We start from the raw sequence: 20616 nt of genomic DNA, 5'->3' as shown, positions 1-20616 counted from the left end.
AATATCGACCATACCAATATATTGGTCCTGCTCTAATGTAGAGTACCTGTGCATAACATAATAATTTGAAGTGAATAACTGGTAGCTCCCACTATCAGGTGCACATCAAATTCACATTATATTGTGACAAAGCTTCTTATGATTGCGCCTTAAATACTTTTTTGATATGTTTATACTTGTGCTCTTTCAAGTAAGTTAGTAGGCTACATAAAGGATTTGAATTGTGTTTTTTAGCTAATAAACATCCCTTTAATTTATTATCATGCCAATAACTAAAATGTGAAAAATACTGTCGTAACAAACCTACATTATTATACACTCTTACATTGAAGGTCCAGTTTAAACTTTTCCGGTCTTCTCTTCCCTAATTTACAGTGGCTTTGGCTTGATGTCATCCGAATGCCCATGTAACAAACCTCGGCAATTTGGTATGTTCTGCGCATGCGTCGCTTTGCAGGGACCACTCCACTCTTCTGGATTTCTCATGAAGCAACGTAGCCTAAATGCCACGACAAATGTATGCGTTGATCTTACCCACGCATTTTTACGCATGTTTTGTATTGTGAAAAAAAAAAAAAAAAAAGTAATTTATATCAGTTCCCCAAAATAAAATAAAAAGTGGCAAGCTGAGCTTTGCTACCATATTTCATCTGGTACATACAGACGATAATGTATTTACTTGCATATTCATGTTTTAAAATATTTCTAATCCAGATACAGTGTACTGAAACTACAAGACATGGTTTAGGGTGTGTTCTGGACTTTTCACATTCACTAAACAGAAGTTTAATAAACAGGATCCAAGTATTTCTTCTTATAATTTACCCTGCATCTTTCATAATCCACAGTGTCAGTGCTGTCATCCTGTCAGTGTGCTCCTCTGTAATTCCCTCTGCTATAGTAATAATTACAGTTCTAATTAGAGTCTTTTTTTCTGTCCAGAGACCCGTTTCTGTGCACAGCGAATGGTTACGTTGAACTTGGCAGTCCTTAGAGCTGCTGGGTTAAATTTAGTGCTGTGAAACTGGAGTCCTGTGACCTATGTGCCGAGGGCTGTAGTTAAAGGCATAGTTATCATAACTCCAAAAGGAAAATCCTCTCTCTCTCTCTCTCTCTCTCTCTCTCTCTCTCTGTCTCTCTTTCTTCTCAGTAATAATAGATTAACACATCATATATGATACTGTGAATAAAAGAAATCCCATCCATCATCGTCATAACCATATGAACCAAATGCATCATGTTGGAGGAAGTCTTTCCTTCCTCCTACTGGTTAAAGACAGCATTTTTCTGATAAACTCACTCAACAAGTTTCCATTTTATACTATACAGTGTCTACTTGGGGCCCTTTGTCACATTTCAGATGTTTTTGAGTTGTTAGCAGTTTCACCAAAGTGACATTTCCCCTCTAAACTTCTGAGATGGTTTCATGTAAATAACATTTTGATGCCCAAAGGAAAGAGGTCAAATTATAAAATGTTTCACAAAAAGTAGAGATTGTGTAGCAGAACTTTGGGTTTTCTTTTCTATAGTCTACTCCATTAATCATCTCACAACTCCCCAGATTTACATATCTTATGACCCTTTGGAGGGGCCCTACCCATAGGTTGGGAACCACTGAGCTAAACTACCTAACTGTATCTAAAGTAGGCCTAGTTCAAACTATGTAGCTGCACCTGGATCAGCTACAACAGTATGCTACTGTGCATTAATATCAATAATAAATGCCCTTTTACTTTGGATACATTTTGCTGACAATACAATGAGAATATTTTTTTTACCTAAGTACACTTTTCAATGCAGGTCAGGTAGAAGCCATGGTGTAAGAAGTATATTAACATGTAGAGACAGTGTGAAGGGCAGAAAATAGCTATTTGGTTTTATGAGAGCTACTGGAGTATGCTAATTACACGACTTTGAGGAAGACTATATCCTGAAGGAGGCAGTAATGCAACGTCAAGGATGCCAACTGCCGGGAAATCTCAAAGAAGAAGAAGAAGAACAAGAAAGGTTTCGGGAAGAACAGGAGGGAGGGGACTCCGGAGTGAGTAGCAATCCGACAGCGAGTATGACCGACGCTGAGGAGCAGAGCGCTCCACCATCGGCACCTGTGGAAGACGAGCCACAGCCAGAGAGGAAAGTTATAGGTGGGTGTAGAGAGTGTTTAAGGTACAAACCTGTGTGTGGGAAATTGTTCAGGAATATTTCAAACTACAAACTTCAGTTTGAATCTATGTGCGCTTTATGGATATGAGTGAGGTAAACAGATTTATGTTGTTGCAGCATATCGTTTAATGCACTGTGGTCCCACTAATGTGTAAAAAAAAAAAAAAAAGTTTTCCTGTGTTTTTATCTTCTGTGGTACCACTTAAGCTAAATCGACGAATAACGATCAATCAGTCTTTTTTTTTTCTTTTTTTTCGGTTTTTGGAGCATACACGTGTGCTGAGTTTTACACATGGGTTTTGTGGGAAGCAACTAACGTTACCAATTAAGTCAAACCTCCACTGTGGAAACCAAACACCAGTTTAAGAGCTTTTATTGGCAGAAAAAAAAATGTAGGAACGTTAGGCCTAATTTAAGTCATAGTTAACCCAAAACTGGGTCACTGGAACATGTCTGGTTCTCCCCTTAGACTGTAAAAAGAAGGTTCTTTCAGCACATTCATTTATCGTCTTTTAGCGTTTTTTTGTTTTGTTTTCTGCACTAAGAAGCAAAACAAAATGAAGCCATATTTGTGTTGTTTGTGTCCTAAAGTGAGCTAAATTTCCTCTATCAGCTGTCGCGCGCTCCGACCCGGACGTGCCCGCGCGCCCTCACAGGTGCAAATAATTTCACTGAGAAGCTAACGTTCCAATTTAAATGCGGTTAGGTGAATTGCCAGGGGAACCGTTAACCGCTTGTCCTCGTAAGGGTGATGTATTTCGATTTTCATAACCATCTTTTGAGATGAGAAAAATGTAGCCTTGTTGTTTAGCAGTCCCCTCCCTCGTGACCTAGTGCAGACCTGGTTTCAAAGTCTTACTGTTAATAATTGACTCACAGAGCTCCCATTTACTTATGTAAGTTAAGGCTGCCATTGATACAAGCGAGATAACAGTGTTTTTTTTAATAGCTGTATAACAATGCACCTTATGTGAAATGTCACTGGGATACACATTTAATCATGTGCTACCTGTTAACTGTAGCCACCTTGGTCCAAGGAACAGTGAAGTGGTTCAATGTGCGTAATGGATATGGCTTCATAAACAGGTACTGCGTTTCCTTCACATGACTTTGGGATTTTTGTATTATGCATCACTACAATTTTAGTGCTATATTTTTTTTCAGTACTAATACTGAAGTTTAATTTCTCACAGGAATGATACTAAAGAAGATGTGTTTGTTCATCAGGTAAGACAAAATGCATTTTCTTGAATTAATGTTTTTATGGGTTGATGTGAAACCTTTCTTTAATGTTCAATGTTTCTCCTCAGACTGCGATCAAGAAGAACAATCCTAGGAAATTCCTCCGCAGCGTTGGAGACGGGGAGGTCGTAGAGTTTGATGTGATTGAAGCCGCCAAGGTGAGAATCGGAAACTACTTGATGGTATGGCATTGCCACAGAAGGTGTGATTTAACATTTTCCATTCCTGCCCCTCTTTGGTGTCCCTCAGGGCTCGGAAGCAGCCAATGTAACTGGTCCAGGCGGTGTTCCAGTCAAAGGCAGTCGTTACGCACCCAACAAACGCCGCTTCCGTCGACGGTTCTTCCCTCGCAGCCCAAGGCCTGGTGACGAGAGCAGCAAACCAGCTGATGGCCAGTCCTCCGCTGTTGAGGGCGAGGGGTCTGAGAACGATGGAGCAAGACCTCAGCAGCGCCGCCGTAGGCCCCGCAGACCACGGCAGGAAGCACAAGATGTAAGCTCAAGCACAAGGATTGCTACAAAGGGAAGCAACAACCTGTATTTTTGTAACAGTTGTATTTTGTATATTTTTTTCTGTTTTTTACTGTTTCTGTCTTTATGTAAAGTGCCTTGAGTACTTTTTTTATTTTTTATTTATTTCTATATAAAATAACTGTAGAGCTTTATGGCTACAACCCAGAGTTAACTGAGTGTAAAGCTTGTATTTAATAAGAAGTGAAGTTGCTACACAGTTAAAAGTTTGGGAGATTTAAACATTTGAAAACCTTTTTAATTTTGAAGCTTTGCAAAGTTTTTAAATTTAGTAAGAGTCTCTTGAAAGTAATAGGATAAAGATGGAACTGTTCTGCATCAGACTTATCTGAGGTTTTGTCTGCTTGATCTGTCAGGTTGAGGCTGGAGAGCAAAAGAACGGAGTGGCAGAGGGGGACCAAACACAGCGACCGCCACAGCGCAGATTCTGGCGCCCATACCGCAGGTGCCAACACTGCCTATATTCTATATTTAAATTTTTCTGCTTCTGAATTACAGAACTTCAAAGCTGATTTTACTATTTCCTGTCGCAGACCGTTCCGTCCTCGGCCACCTCCTGAGCAGGCTGCAGACGGCCAGCAGGCTGCTCCGGAAGAGAGCAAGGAGCAAGACGAAGTGAAGCAGCCAGAGGCCTCTGAGAGCCCCCAGACCAACGGAGAAGGAGCTGAGGGCCAGAAACCACAACGCCGCCAGTCTAGACGGCGCAGGCAAAAGAACTCAGAGTCCTCTACCTCGAAGGTGAGTGTTTTATGGTTGGTAAACCGTATCTGTACTGTAACTGACAAATGAGCTACTAGGGACATTTCCTAAATGAAACTAAAGACTCCTAGGTGCAGAATATCTATATGAAACAAGTTAAAAACTTACATTTTGAGGGTTTTTTTGAAGACATTACATTATAAAAGCTCTTCTCCAACATGCCTTAAGTCCAACAAAGTTGCCCTGAAACAGGATGTGATGTCAAGGGTTTGATGTAGGGAATCAGAAAATTTTGATCGGAGCATTCGTCTGCTAGAGCTTATAGGAGTAGCGAGCTCCTTTTTTTTTTACTTCTAAAAAAAGTTTTTTGGAAACAGACATTTGTGTTTACTGTTATTGTGTGCTTAACACAATTTTGGTACTTTTACACATTGAGAATGATACAGAGAAGTCTGCATCAGAACCTGGTACCCCCCCACAGACCTCCAAACCAGCTGACCTTAAATCCACATCAAAATCCCCAAAGGCCTCCCCTAAAACCTCTCCTAGAACAGCAAAATCACCTGAGGTAAGGTGTTAAACCACTGCCTTTTTTAAAAACACCTATTCCCTTATCTGTATGATCACTGGTGTTTATTGTGTTCACGCACATATCTAAACTGTCTCCTACAGCAGGCAGCTGCCACAACAGTCCCAGCCCCAGCAGAGTGATGTTGGTGAGAGGACAGTCTCGTGACCCTTGGTAAGAGGTGGGTCAGGCAGGGTGGGGGACATGAGGGTGTAGGGTTGCACTTGTCGCATCTTTTACAGAGGGGAAGATGACGGGCATTATCGGGCTGTTTAACGTATTCCTGTAGCTGGATTTAAGGTGGAATGATAAAGGGGTGGCAAGATTTTTATGAGGAGTCTTTAAGGAGTTTTTGGTTTAATTCAGAGTGAAAACCTGAGCTCTGACCCTGTATTTCAGGTTAATACAATCCTTGTTTTAGGGTCAGAGGTGTCTTTTGTGTTTTAATGTCTTTTGTTTCTGTACTGTCTTTCTCTCATTTCCTGTGTCTCCCTTGCGTCTTTATTTTTGTCTTTGTTTTCGTAGGTCCTAGGGTTGGAGGGCTGGACCTATTTCAGAACACATGCACTGCTCTCCCCTCCCTGCACTTGCCCTATCCTCCAACCCACCCTCTGTCGCTGTCATCCCTCAGGCCCCCTCCTCTCTCATCTTGTGTTGTCCTGTCTAGACGATGACGTTTGAAAAGAGGGATGAGCTAGGGAAATGGGGAATACAAGTGGGTGCATATTTAGAAGTTGATACATCTTTAAAAAAAGGGAAAGAATGGATAATCTGCTTGGTAGCCCAGTTATTCCAACCCCCCTTTGAAAATGATTTTTCTTTAATTGCCTAGATGGGACACATCAAGTAGTTTATTGAGGAACCAGCCTTGATTTTTATTTAACTTGTTTTAAATTTGGTTGAAGAGGGGAAAACCAAGCAGGTTTGAGGTTGGTGGTGCATTATGGGAGTCAGTTTAGTTCTGTTACCACCTCTTAAAATGTACTATTCCCTTCATCTCCTCAGTTAAGGATAGATTGAAAAGAAATTTTTCACTTATTTGTGTGTGCTTTTCTTTGGAGGGGATTATGTGCAATGTCAGTAGTTAAAATGCTAATTAAAAAAAATCATGTTTGCAAATCTCAGGATACAGTCCTTATTTCTTGTCTGACGACGATGGGTGCAGATTACAAGATACTACTTTGACTGTATTTGTTTTTGAAATTTGATTACTTAGTAATTGTGCTGCATTAAATATTAAGTACTAATTAGAAATAAATGGAGGCCTTCACAGGGGTTTTCAGTAACATTATTTACAGTACTTGCATTCTTTATTCACAACATGACCACGGCATCATTATTCACTCTATACAAATGGCAGGGCCTCTCTGAACAACCTCAATACAAATCATCAGAAGGTAGTGATACACACCATTAAAGACTGGACGGCAAATGGCACACATGACAGAAGAGAAATTAATAAACATGACACTTGTGTGATTCCAAAAAAGTAATTTTGCTCATGTATCAGGCTTGTTTACAAAACCAAATACTGGAGTGTGCATAAAGAATTGAACTTTTAGACCCTCACATCTTGTTTTTTTAAAATTTTTATTTTTTAAAAACAACCAAATAACACACTATGTACACAAAGTACTAAAAGATTGTTTTTTTTAATGTAGCATTTCGGCGGGTTGTGCAATGAGTTTCTCATTGGAAATATACGTCATTATCAGTTTAAGTTAGTTTTATAAGTCTTACCTACTGCACCTTTTTAAGCTGGGAATGACTACATGAATGAAAGCCCAGTTTGGCAATGAAGACTTTGAGGTTCTTTCTAAAAATGAAAGAGTGGCTGGTTAAAATGGGATACCATGAACCGCTGACATGTTAGGGCTGGGTACCGTTTGAAATGTTTCTACACTGAGCCAATACCTGAGTTTTGATACTGATGAAAAAATATTTAAATTTGAATACATTTCTTTTCTTAAACATCCCAAATGTTAAATGCAGAACCTTGCCTCTAAAATTGGCAACATTTTAATCTAAAACTGATCAAGAAGAAAATGATTTCTGATCACCTTTTTGATATTACATTTTTCAATACTTGCCATTATGGGTAGTACCAATAAAGTGTTTAAAACCCAGTCCATGTTACTGTGTAATGTAAAGGGGTTTTAGGATTTAAATCTTAACCAGTTAAACCCATTACAACTACAATTTTCAGACCATGTCGACCATATAGTTGGAGCTAAATGGTAAGTGTTCCCAGCTTTAGTACAAAATATGCAAGCAAACCTGGCTCTATGGCTGATTATCCTAGTTCTTTGGGGTGTGTTTACCTCCAAACTGAAAACTTTGGATGTCTTTGTAGATAAAGTGCAGGAATTCCAAAGTCTCCACCTCTGTCTTTCAATATGTCACCAAGTGCATCACCATGGAATAACATCCTACCACATGGGCAGTCAATGCCTCAACAGTCCAGACACTTTGTTCTGATGTGCATCTTATTCCTTGAAACTACAATTGTCAACTTTTAATCCATAGGTTTTTAGCCTTTGTCAAGGCTCAATTTGTAACCTCATATTGCAGTGGTACCAGCAAAAGACAATTCCAAAACACCTAAATTGTCATATACCTTTAACACTGCTTTGGCACCGCAATCTATATGAATACATCAATTGACCTCAGTATACATGTCAGAAAATAAAGTTTGGAGTCAGGTCCACACAGTTCATCCCAAGCTGTACTCAGTCCCATTTCTCTTCAGGCAGGGGATCTTCAGTTGATGCTTTCCTCCCCCAAGTAGTCCAGCTCGGTGCTGGGCTTGTCCAGGTCCATGTCCATATCCATCATTCCTGCTGTAGAGTGCTGATCGAAGTTTGCAGCGATCTGGTCGAAGGTTTTCCCTCGCGTCTCTGGCACCCGGAAGAATGTGAAAATGAGGAAGAAGAGGAGAAGTGCTGCAAAGATCAGGAAGACGTATGGCCCACACAGGTCCTGGGGAAAGATGGGGAAAAAAGTCCAAATTAAAACATATTAGAAGTGTTATGGACATTTTTGTAGGACATCTACAACATCTATTCAAGTTAAGAAATACTCACAGCAACATATTGGAAGCACATGCCGATGATGAAGTTAGCGGTCCAGTTGGAGAAGCCAGCCACAGCCATGGCAGCCGGTCTTGGACCCTGAGAGAACAGCTCGGCTACATAGAACCAAGGGATGGGACCCGGACCGATCTCAAAGAAGGCCACGAAGCCAAAGATGGACAGCATGCTGATGTAGCTCATCCATGGGACACTGTCCTATCAGGTGGGAGGAAAAAAGGGTTCAGAGATTTGTAGAGAAAACATCCATAACCGTACAGTACACTTGCATCTTTGAGAAACTGACCAACAAAGCAAGAGCTGTGGTCATGACGATGGCACAGATGCACATCCCACCAAGTCCCAGCATGTGGAGCGTCCGTCGACCCATCCTCTCTATGAGGAAGAGCTGTTAATAAGAAGAAAATGTGGTAATGGAGAGGTTGTTATCCTCAGTAGGTAATTTGAGGTAAAACTTACATATTCTACTGTAGTTGCTAAGGTTAGCTGTCCACCTAGTTTGTACAGAAATATGACAAATATGTCAAAACAAGAGCAAGATTCTAAAATACTGCTAGCAGCTCTGTGAGGTTGAACAGTGGTGATTCGGGCTCACCAAAGTCAGTAGGATTCATCCTCTGGGAGTCATGATTGTAAAACATTTGTGGACCGACCAACATTGCCATCCAAAGAGTCATGCTGCAAGTGTGGCTAGTAAATCCCGCTTTTTGATCTGTTTAATGACAAAACATCTTGACCTGCTAAACCAAACTTGACCTATTTGGATGCAGGAATGTCTAAGAAACAGGCACAAGAAGAACCAGCCGTGCTATCTTATCTGCTCTTTGATAACAATGTCAACCAGTAATAGAGACACGCTTTGGTACATAACAGGACAGTAATCTTTCTCATACTAAATTCACAAAAGATTGAACATTTACAATTGAATTATTTGATAGGAAGGAAGAGAGACATCAAAAAGCCAAGATGAGGCCATGTTACTTACCGAGACCACAGTGAAGGCACAGTTTACCACGCCGGCTCCAATGGTAGCATAGACTGGACTCTGGACTCCTGCTTTCATGAAGATACTGGTGGAGTAGTAGAAAATCTGACCAGAGGGGTAAACACATTATGATTATGTTAATATTATACTGCACTAATTCACGCTCCTTTTTTGATACTTTATGCAAGGTGTATTCATGTCACTCATACAACAGAAGTATAAAGAATAATGTTTAATGTTAAACTCACTGCATTGACCCCAGACAGCTGCTGGGAGAGCTGCAGCAGGATGGAAATGATGATGGGCTGGCGGTAGAGCGGAGAGCGAAAGAGCTCCAGGATGGACACCTTTCTCTCCATATCCATCTTCCTCTTCTCCTCCTTCATCTCTGCCAGCATGCTGCCCACCTCCTGCCTGCCCGTCAACCTCCTCAGGCCTGCACAAAGGAGGCATGTAAGGAGTGAGAGGTATGTTCGTTCAATTAGAATATTCTTATGAAAACCTGTTTAGGGCCTTAAGACAGTTGGAGTACATTCAGCCCCATACATGTTACATAAGGTGACCTAAGAGTACTTTAGTACAAAAAGCAAGATACTGTACTGCAAGATAGTGTAGTAAACCTGTAGACAATGTATTTGTACAGCTCTTTGCTCAGCTTAAATAGAAGACTTAAGTAGTAGTTTACCCCAAAATAGGAATTCAGTCTTGCTGTCTCATCCTCAGGTCAGATTTTTAGAAATCAACAAACACACAAAGTAAGTAAATCTAAATTCACTTCAGCATCTCAGCCTTCTCTCGTGAGATTTATATTATTGTGGTACTCGTTCAACAGCAACAAAAATACAGAAAATGTCAATAAAATGTCTTCATGTTCAGCATGATCCAACCATTGTAGCCAAATCCACAGAAACAAGCCAGTCAGGAGGAAACTATAAACAAATAATGAGATATATATATATATATATATATATATTATGGCATGCCGTTTAGGAAATTATTATATATATGTGAAGTTTGAATATATTGAATGAAAGTCTGAATATATTGAATGAACCTTGAATATATTGAATGAAAGTCTGATTATATTGAATGAAAGTCTGAATATATTGAATTAAAGGCGTGTTGACGTTGATGAAAACCTGATGAAAGGGACCTGCCTGACCATCATTCGGTCATACATGATGAAAAAGTGAAAACGTCTTCATTGGGAGAACGGTACTGGATACGGTTACCGTTACCAGCGTTTTGGCCCATACATGCATTCGCCAGATTTCTTGCTGATTCGCTCATAGTGTCACACTTCGGGAAGGATTCATCATAATGAAAACACAAGATGGTGGCAGACAATGACGTCAGATTCCATTTCAACTTTCATTCAATATATTCAGACTTTCATACAATATATTCTCATTCAATATATTCAGACTTTCATTCAATATATTCAGACTTTCATTTATATATATATATATATTTTTTCAAGGTTCATTCAATATATTCAGACATTAATTCAATATATTCAGATTTCCATTCAATATATTCAGACTTTCATTCAATATATTCTCATTCAATATATTCAGACTTTCATTTATATATATATATATATATATATATATATATATATATATATATATTTTTCAAGGTTCATTCAATATATTCAGACATTCATTCAATATATTCAGACTTCCATTCAATATATTCAGACATTCATTCAATATATTCAACGTTCATTCAATATATTCAAACTTTACATATATATATAATAATTTCCTAAACAGCATGCCATAATATATATATAATTTATTTATTTTTTATATATATATATATATATATATATATATATATATATATATGTGTGTGTGTATGTATATGTATGTTGTACTTGTGGAACTGCAAAAAATAAATTCTATAGATATCTTCAAAAAATATAGTACAATTTGCTTTGTAGAAGGCTGTTATACCTACTCATTAGGCTACAGCTGCTAACTTTCTGTGTGCTGATCCAGTTTAGCTGTGACTGGCGATGAAAACAATAAGAGTTATCATAATTTCCTATGGCATTTTTTGGGTTTTAGTTTTAACCTCACAAAATAAACCACAAAATACAATTATGTTAAAGGGGATGAAAGTGACAGCAACATTTTTAAGCTTACTCCAGTATAAAAACTAAGATCTTAAAGACATCCTAAGACCAGTCTGGAGTACTCCAGCCCCGCTCACCTCTCTTGGCTTGGTGTTCCTGGCAGCGGACGATGTAGAGGAAGCGGGGGCTCTCGGGGCAGAAAGGCAGAAGTGCCATCTGAAATACAGCCGGCACAATGGCTATACCCAACAGAACTGGCCACAAGTCCTCAACCCCCAGTAACGACTCAAGACCAAGGACCTGCATCGGGAGAGGGATCAAGCGTGAGGGCATAAGATAATATAGAAAAACATTTCAAGAAAAGGCTATTACAAAATATTAACATAAAACTCAGGGAAACACTTGTTGACATAATGGGACATTGCAGCTGGGGTTCATACATAAAGGTTTTATAATCTCTGCAACATCTATATCATAATGTGCTGTCATACCTGTGCTATGAGAATACCAGTGACTATAGCCAGTTGGTGCAGCGTGCCCAGTGCCCCTCGCAGACTCGTAGGAGCTATCTCACCCACATACATCGGTGTCAAGCCTGATGATAACCCTGCAGAGAGGAAAAGTTGGATGAGAGACAGAAACTTTTCTATAAAGTGTGAAGGAGATAACCTTGTGAACAGTGGAGCGCTCACCGCAGTAGATACCAATGATAAAGCGCCCGAGGATCAACATTTCGAAGGAGCGGCAGAGCTTGGACAACCCCATCAGACTCCCACCAATGAAGGCAAACATGTTGTTTATGAGCATGGCTTTCCTCCTGGAAAATACACAGACAAGCATCTTTGAAGTAATTCAACAGCTTTTAAATCTTAACTTGACCTATTATCATCATCATTATCAAAGAGTCCTGGAGGGGGTGTTACATTTGGAACAAAAGTCTTATCATCCAGAAAATTAGCATTAACTTAAACACTATTAAGAGTATTTCATAATAATAAGTTGTTGTTTTTTTTACAATTTGTTTTTGCTGAGAGGCTGAAAAACAAAACACACTCTTTTCAAATCACTTGCAACATAAAATTATGGTCAACATAAAAATAACTATTAGTCCTGTAAGTGTTAGCACAATGACTTTGGGGTAAAAAATGTTCGTCCAAAGATTGACTTGAAGAATACTACAGCACACACTTTATTTGAATAAAGAACATTATACAATAGATTTGTTTATACTATAGTCTGTGTGTTGTTTGATATGATAAGGTATGGTGGGTGAAGATGAAGTAGACAGACCACTTTTGCCTCCAGAGGGCAGTGTCATACAACAACATTGAATGCTTTAGCAAGTTGTTGAATTCCTGACTGAAATTAATAGTTATTCTTAAATTTAAGATTAACTAAACTTAAAATAGGACACATTTACTAGCCTCACTCTTGCAGTTTTGCATTATAGCTCAAGTTATTTTCAGACCATGCCAAAAGGTTATGTTTCCCACATATTTTATATGATCCCCCAAACATGTTTTAGACGTATAAAAATGCTCTGCTTTGAATAATAATTTGGGTCTGATATGTTTTTTTTCCTCACAAAAATGTTCAATTACCTAAAAAATCTTAAAATTACATACTCCTCCTTCACTGTAAGTTATGTGCGTTAGAGCAGCCTTCTGCCCATACATCATCTGCACAGTGAGCAAAACCTTGTTTCAAAGCATAGTGCTCAATGCTCCGTCTGTGCTCACGTCTGTTATTTTCCTACTCCAGTCTGTCGTACCCTCCAAACAATATGATCTACTGTTAAAAACTCTTATTTGTGCCCTGGAGACTTAGATCTAAATTACTCTGACCTCAGAGGTCACAGCAGCTCCGTCTCAACCAGCCACACCAGTGTCCGCTGCTTTTTTTAGGAAGTCCTTGTCCTGAGTGCACCTAAGCTGAACGCTACCACCGTCCCAACCCCTTTTGACCCAGTGCTACCAGCTCTGTTAAGCTCCCCTTTCAGTCAATGCAAGCTGTGGCCTGCAGTCCAGTTTGCATCCCAGCTCAGATTACAGAGGGAAACTGGGACGACGGAGAACATCCTGGGCAGAGTTTTCCCTAAGTGACTATAGAGTGGACGTTGGCATCCATTTTGGATCCATGCAGGGTGTAAAGGAGACACTGATGTATCATGACTCATAGAGTTGGCCACTGAAATATTTCACAATTTACCAGATTGTCCAAACGTGAGATAGCATGGATTCAGGAAGAGTTTTGTAGTTTAGTTAAACTATTCTGGTAATTAAGGTTATTTAAGTGTGATACACACAAGCATTTCTTTTTGAATTGTTCTTGCTCTGTTTTTGCACAAGTGAATCAAATAGTGATATGCATGTAAACTCTATAGTGCCTGAGTATTCATACTGGGCAGATAGTAAAATGCACAACCACTGACATAGCTGATAATAGGAACCTAAAATGTAATGTAGTAAATCAGTTGTAGCCTGGAGCATATATGATGTTTTTCAATGGTTTAAATAAGCTTGGGTTCATGCAACAGGCAAAATATAAACTCCAAATTCCATTAGAAATTCCTTAATTATGTGTGGCATCCTTTGTGTTTCCCTACCTGCCCAGCCACTCGGAGATGAAGCCCACACAGAAGGAGGACAGCATGCCACCAATGGAGAAGATGGCCACGGACAGGGACCAGAGGGAGGTGAGGGTCCCTGTGGGGATGGGCTCTCCATACCGGTGCACCCATGTAGCGTTATAGTCCGCCTCAATGATCTACAGAGGGGACAGGAGACCCGGAGAAAGCATGAGTCATGTTAAACAACAGATCAACCCGACAGTGCAACTAGGAGTCAAACAGAAACAAATGAAGACGAATAAGAAATAAAACAGGTGCCAACCAAAATGTTTCAGTACTGAAAGCTGGCATTGAATGTCTAAATGTACTACATTTTTAGTATGGGTCTCCTAAAAACATGCTTATATTTCTCAAATAAGAAAACTCAAAAACAATTCTATTAAAATTCAGGTATTGTGTGGGTGCTAACATTGAAAATCTTCAAAGAACCCTGTTCACACTTAGAAGTTGACCAGGGCCAGGATTTTAGTATTAGCTCCTGAGATGAAACTACATTTATACAAATGTAAAGGGGTCATCAAAACAGTAAAGTCAAAACAACCGGAAAATCCTCCAAATCCATATGGAGGATGTACACAGCAGAAAAAATAAAGGATAAAGTAGAGTAGTGTATAAACAGCCAACACTTAGTTGCCTCCTTCTAAAACGGCTCTATTTTAATGGCCGACAAAACTGTCTAACAATGTCATATAAAGACAGCTTCTAGTCAGGTGTCTGTCAGTGGTGTTTGTAGTTAAGTAGCCGAGTCAGAGAAAAAACACCTGATTTGGCTTTAGTTATCTGTGTCCATTCATCTTTCTGACTGACTGTAAATGTGTTACTAATGCCAAACAACAGTGTATACTGTGAAGTGTTGTGTGACATATTAATATATGGAATTAAGTGGAAGTATTTATTGACTTCAGTCCTGATAAAAGAGCAACATACATACACTATATAAATCATACATTTCTCACATACAGTCACCAAGCATGCCTTCGTGCTGGAACACCAGATGTGGCTGCAATATGAGCAGAGCAAGTCAGGTTTTTAAAAAATCATGTGCCTCGATCTATATATATATTTACATACAGCGTTTTTATGCGAAGGCTCCATACATAAGTGTGTTCAGTACCATGTTGCCTTCTGGATGTAACAGAAAACTAATCATATAGCCTAACCTTACTTTCCTCATAAACCAGACAGAAATACCTTCTTGTTCCAGTCGCACCAGAGGCAGTCATGTTTTGGCATTGCTGTGTATACATAAACACAACTGAGATACCTATGATCATATAAAGTGTTCATCTGATTCCCATGCATTTATAAACTTTGCATCATGTACAAGTTTATTTCAAGTTTATTTTCTGAACAACATTGGCACTGTTTGAGGCCGATGTTGAGGCGTCAAACACACCGCGTTGTAACATCAGGAAAAAATGAGAAACAGCTCAGTTGACCAGCAGAAGTGGCAGCAAAAACTGTCCTATCCTGTTAGTAGTGTCCTGTGACTTCCAGACACTGTCATGTGAACAGTCATGGAGTCACAGGACAGTGTACAGAACAGTGTCTGACTGTCCCGGGACAGTCACGAAATCACAGGACAGTGTCTGACTGTCCCGGGACAGTCATGGAGTCATAGGACAGTGTCTGACTGTCCCGGGACAGTCATGGAGTCACAGGACAGTGTACAGGACAGTGTCTGACTGTCCCGGGACATTCATGGATTCACAGGACAGTGTACAGGACAGTGTCTGACTGTCCCGGGACAGGACACTACTAACAGGACAGGACCGTTTTTGCTTCCACTGCTTCTCCAGTTGACGTCTGGTTAAATGTCACTCTGTTTGCCTCCCGCATCTTACACCAGCACTTTTTTTTAACACACCTCCATTCTTTTAATGCAGATTGGCAGCGGTTTGGAACTTTAAATTGGATTTTATTGGCTAATTTTGATAATCTAGCCTAGTGATCTGTTCTTTGTTTTTACCTTCTGAGGTGCATTGATGACGCCGATATTGTATCCAAACTCCAGAGATCCCAGGACAGCAGTGAAGACTGAGAGAACAAAGGTTCCAGTCAATGTCTGGAGTATAAACACACAAAGAAACACATATAGAGAGGTAAAAAAAAAAAACAGAACACTGAGTGTAAAGATAATTGTGGCAAATAATTAGAGAGCTTAAGTGGATAACTGGGCTTGGTTTCAGCACTGTAGCTCTACTCCCTCCAACATCAACTATATATAACTGTGATCCTGATGCGAGACAGTCTCTTCAGCACTGTCCATGACTTCACAGGCTACTTTTCTATTGACGCCTGAACTTTAACTTCCCTCCACTTCCCCATCAGGCTACAGGCACCTGTCTCCACAGTGACAGACGAGACAACCTTGGGGAGATGAGGTTTTCCCCTCCAGCATAGTGTGTTTCAGTCTCAAAGAGCCATTTCATTAACTGGCAGATTAGTTACCATAACATCCCAATGCTAAAGACATAACTCAATAACAGATTGACATGTTTTTGGAGGATTTATGAAATATTTCAAAACCCGCTGGATAAACAGAAAAAACACACCCATTATGGCTTCCTGTTAAGTTGGCATTTTGGTGATGTGGACCTCCTGACTACAAAAATATGATATGACTAAAATGTGCAAAGCTGATCTTCCTGCATTGTATTGTATTCTGTTCTATTGTATTCAGATAATTCAGCAGTTTAAGTTAGCGTGCGTCTGTAACACTGTATCTTGACCTTGCTGTGTTGAGTCTCTAGATAAGTGCTGTGTAGTATTCATAAACCAAAACAAAAGTGTGTGTGTGTTTGTGTCCTTGCAATGGAAAAGGTAGAACATCAGAAGCAGCCAGTTATGCTCTATTACACTTTATGTTACCTGCATTTCATTAAAAATCACATAGTTGAATGCTCAGTTATTCATTTACTTTTCTCTTATCATGAATGAATCTGATTCCTTAGAACTAGTGTGTTTGCTTTTTGCTTTGTTTGAGTTTTCAAGCTTGCAGGATTTATTTTACATAGAAGCCAAAACGTCTGAGGTGCAACAGAAGTTCCCACATCCCTGTAGCATCAGCCTGCCCTGTTACAGAGTGTGTTCTCACAGACTGGTGTTGAAGCGCCTTGAGGAGTTTTTCTCTTCAGATTAACAGTCCACTCACTCTTGTTTCAAAATAAAGGAGAGATGAAACTGAATCACTTACAAGTGATTCATACAGCCACCTGACACCTAATTTCTCAGAAAGAGCTGCAGGGAGCACATAGCACAGGCATTGTTTACTAGGGTGAAAAGGAACCAGTCAAACTAGGTGGCCTGTAACAAAGCCACAGTTGGCTCTGACCTGTACCACTCAGATATTTGGCTGGTCAAGGTCACTGCTCAGGACTAAATAAGGGCCATAGCTTGTTCAAAATCAGGCTGATGTTTTTTCCTCCCTGAAACGGACACATTTATTGTAGTTACTGGTTGTTGCAAAGTTGAAAATTGTTGATTGTTATTATTCTCAATTGTTCTTTACTTAGATTTTATGTAAAGGATAATATAGGCCGTTGCCTTGCACGTTTTCAACGAAACTGAGCGAAATAATCTAATTTAGTATCATTATCAAGTACCAATCTTTGTTTTGATCTCCAGTTTTTTGTATATGACGGAGATAAACCCGTGCGTAAAATCTCTTCTAATACGCACCGAACAGTGATACGCGCACAGAACTAAGAAAAAAAAACAGCCACATTACACATTGTGAAAAGCTCTAAAGAAAGAAAATTACCTCCCCTCCAAGTTGCTGAAACCCGGCCGGCATGACTTGGCAGCTCCAGGCACCCAGTAGCAGTCGATGACAGATGCGCCTGGTGCCAAGTGGAGACACGTGAATCTCCCCCAAAAGGACAACAAGTCCCGATTTAAACCTTAGCACTTAAGTAACAAAAAACTTAAGTACGGGAAACGTAAAATCCAAAAGAGAACGCCAAAGTTATCGGTCTGGTGCGTCTTGTGCTGCAAACTGTGTGTTCGTCCAGCTGGGATAGACTAACACTCGCACAAGTCTCTCCGTATCGAGAGTGTTGGGGGTTGGGGTGATCTTGAGGTCCTCCCGCAGAGGTCGGGACACGCGCAGCAGGAAGCTCATATGACCTTAACTACTATTGGCTGAAAGGAGAGCATAGGAAAACCATGATGTGCAATGTGTGTGTTTCTATAATGGAAAGTGAGAGAGCTGTGATTACATTTTAAGATTCCTGTTTAAATAAACAATAATTTATCTCAGGATGAGTGGAAGGTTTGCTGAGGACCAAATTTGGGCCCACTTCAAAACCCCATGTTACATAATGTTGACTGGCCTTTTAAAGAATTATAAACTCTCTCTAATGTGGTGCATCTTACTCATGAGGTGCAACATTTGCAGTATTGTGTTGAAGAAACTTTTTTTTTTCGAGCTACAAATCTGTGATCTATACAGGGAAAAATATTAGCACTGCACAGGTGCTGGACCTTAGACGAACCCAAGTCAGAGTTCATCACGCCACCAGCTATGACTCAACATTTTTAATGGGGCAGCAGAGAGGGGCTCGTCTTTGACGCCTGCGCTCCCTTTGTCTTTGTCATTGTCACTTCCCAACAGCAATAAATCCCTTTCTATTTCAGATCACATGTCAAAGGGGTCACACACCACACCTCACCCTGTTCGACAAACCCTCCCCTTCTGTTCCTCACAACAAAGCTTAATCCTCCTCCAGCAGGCAACAGGTGGATCCTAAATTTGGGCTGTGCCACCTTCGTTAGCAGTGTAGGGGGGGACAGGGGAAGTTTGTGACACTCAGTGTGTCCGAGGCAGGGATTAGGGGGTGTGTTGTGGGAGTGTTGCACTGGGCGGGAAAAGTACAGATCGGGCAAAGAGCTCAGTGGAAAAATATCTGTTCTAGATCTCTCAATCAAATGATTTAAGTCCACCCCTTGCAGACACACCTCCACATTACACCACTCTCTACATCATGCCACTCTCTCCTAGGAGCTTGCCGCCTTTGCCTTTTCCTGCCCTCATACGAACATTGAGAAAGGGAGGAACCTGACACCCCTCATCCAAAGCCAGGGGCCCCAAGCACAGTCATGTGTGTGTCACTCTGACTAAATGTAGAGAAACTTTACACCATCAGAACAGTGGCGTAGAGCCTCACCAACATAGTTTAAGGGTTCATGTGCGTAACCATGGGCAGACAGAGACGATAGATTTTCAAAAGGTATCACATGAATTCATACAGAGAGAGCCAAAAACAGTAATAGAACTGCAAGTACTGACTGAGAAGATGGTATAAATAAGCATACACGCACAACCTTGCTACAAGCAGCCAATATTTTTATCCTAAAGCACGTGTTCAGCAATATTTACAATGCAAAATGTCACCAAACTGGAGATGCCAGCCAGTGTGCCAAAAAGTTTCACACACACACACAGAGCATGTGACTGCTCTCTATTCCTCACCCAAGTGATTGAAATACTCCTCCTGTGTGTGTGTGTGTGTGTGTGTGTGTGTGTGTGTGTGTGTGTGTGTGTGTGTGTGTCGATGGTGGGTCAGCTGGTTCAAAAGCACGTTACAGTAAAGTCGTGTGATGGAAGGCAGGTGTGTTGCACTTTAGGGTCAGTGTTTGAGTGTGACAGCCAATAACATTTGCATCAATTTGCATATCAGTTCAGTTATTTGCTGGGAGAAAAACTATGTTCAGAAACCTCCGACACAAACATCAGTGATATGTTGTTGTATAGATACCATGTATGAACATTATGTGACACCATACAGTGAAAAGGTGGGATAAACTGTAAAAAAAATGATTTGACTCAATTACCAATCTTGATTACACAAAGTCCAAAACAAAACAATTCAAAATAAATTTAAAAAGGAAGGACGCATGCTGCGAGGACCTAATCTGCTGAATCCCACTGAGGACAAACCACATGTGCTTGAGACACAGTACCATATGAAGAATAGATTGACCGATCAGGACTGTATCCCTCTGGGCTTGATAATCACTGGAAAGGCTTCAAAACACCAGTGATGGAAGAAGTATTCAGATCCTTTACTTAAGTAAAAGTACTAATACCACACTGTAAAAATACTCTGTTACATGTAAAAGTCCTGCATTGAAAATGTTACTTAAGTAAAAGTATGTAAGTATTATCAGGAAAATGTACTTAAAATATTAAAAGTAAAAGTACTTTGAAGAAAACAGTTTAGAAACGTTTAGAAACTGGAAACGATCAAACTTGTCCTACAGTACCTGAGTAAATGTACTTAGTTACATTCCACCACTGCGAAACACACACACACACACACACACACACACACACACACACACACACACACACACACTAATGCAGCCTGTTGTCCTGTCTTATGACATGCACTATAAGAAAATAATGAAATACACATAACATTAGATTAGTTCTGCTGCTACATTATGCACATTCTCTTTTTGCTCTCTGCCCTGGTCCTGTTCTGTTAGACCTCACTATTGTATTTTTAAGCAGTCCTACTGGGATCAAGTTCATAGTGGACTCGCTGGCACCATTAGCACATTCACTGAAAGGTCAAACGGCCACCTAGCCCCAAAGTGGCACCATAGACGAGAACCAACATTCAGT

The 20616-nt window shown here is 40.1% G+C and overlaps 2 protein-coding genes across 2 annotated transcripts; one reads left to right on the top strand and one right to left on the bottom strand.

The window, feature by feature from the left end:
* Positions 1 to 1945: 1945 nt before the first annotated feature.
* On the top strand, positions 1946 to 5965 carry LOC144534158 (Y-box-binding protein 2-A-like). Its single transcript, XM_078275907.1, has 10 exons — positions 1946 to 2144; positions 3186 to 3249; positions 3357 to 3390; positions 3474 to 3563; positions 3655 to 3897; positions 4292 to 4380; positions 4469 to 4673; positions 5071 to 5202; positions 5307 to 5376; positions 5728 to 5965. Exons 1-9 carry the CDS (start codon positions 1946 to 1948, stop codon positions 5343 to 5345), a joined length of 1095 nt encoding a protein of 364 aa, XP_078132033.1. The 3' UTR covers positions 5346 to 5376; positions 5728 to 5965.
* A 513-nt stretch (positions 5966 to 6478) lies between these two features.
* On the bottom strand, positions 6479 to 18062 carry LOC144534220 (solute carrier family 2, facilitated glucose transporter member 4-like). Its single transcript, XM_078276028.1, has 11 exons — positions 17749 to 18062; positions 15955 to 16050; positions 13962 to 14122; positions 12049 to 12173; positions 11848 to 11963; positions 11494 to 11656; positions 9525 to 9712; positions 9277 to 9381; positions 8578 to 8679; positions 8286 to 8489; positions 6479 to 8181 (listed from the first exon to the last, which is right to left on the bottom strand). The coding sequence occupies exons 1-11, from the start codon at positions 17779 to 17781 to the stop codon at positions 7963 to 7965; spliced, it is 1512 nt and encodes a 503-aa protein (XP_078132154.1). The 5' UTR covers positions 17782 to 18062; the 3' UTR covers positions 6479 to 7962.
* Positions 18063 to 20616: the final 2554 nt, after the last annotated feature.

The sequence above is a fragment of the Sander vitreus genome, chromosome 19 (genome assembly GCF_031162955.1).
Source record: "Sander vitreus isolate 19-12246 chromosome 19, sanVit1, whole genome shotgun sequence".
NCBI classification, from domain to species: domain Eukaryota; kingdom Metazoa; phylum Chordata; class Actinopteri; order Perciformes; family Percidae; genus Sander; species Sander vitreus.
Note: the sequence above shows the minus strand (reverse complement) of the source record. Positions and strands in the feature narration are given on the sequence as shown.

Excerpts from the sequence above, each read along its gene's own strand:
- LOC144534158 (XM_078275907.1), top strand. The coding sequence starts at position 1,946 with ATGCAACGTCAAGGATGCCAACTGCCGGGAAATCTCAAAGAAGAAGAA. Across the intron at positions 3,250-3,356 it reads GGATATGGCTTCATAAACAG|GAATGATACTAAAGAAGATG; the intron begins GTACTGCGTTTC and ends AATTTCTCACAG. Across the intron at positions 3,391-3,473 it reads AAGATGTGTTTGTTCATCAG|ACTGCGATCAAGAAGAACAA; the intron begins GTAAGACAAAAT and ends GTTTCTCCTCAG.
- LOC144534220 (XM_078276028.1), bottom strand. The coding sequence starts at position 17,781 with ATGCCGGCCGGGTTTCAGCAACTTGGAGGGGAG. Across the intron at positions 11,657-11,847 it reads CTGGTATTCTCATAGCACAG|GTCCTTGGTCTTGAGTCGTT; the intron begins GTATGACAGCAC and ends CTCCCGATGCAG. Across the intron at positions 8,182-8,285 it reads TGTGCTTCCAATATGTTGCT|GACCTGTGTGGGCCATACGT; the intron begins GTGAGTATTTCT and ends ATCTTTCCCCAG.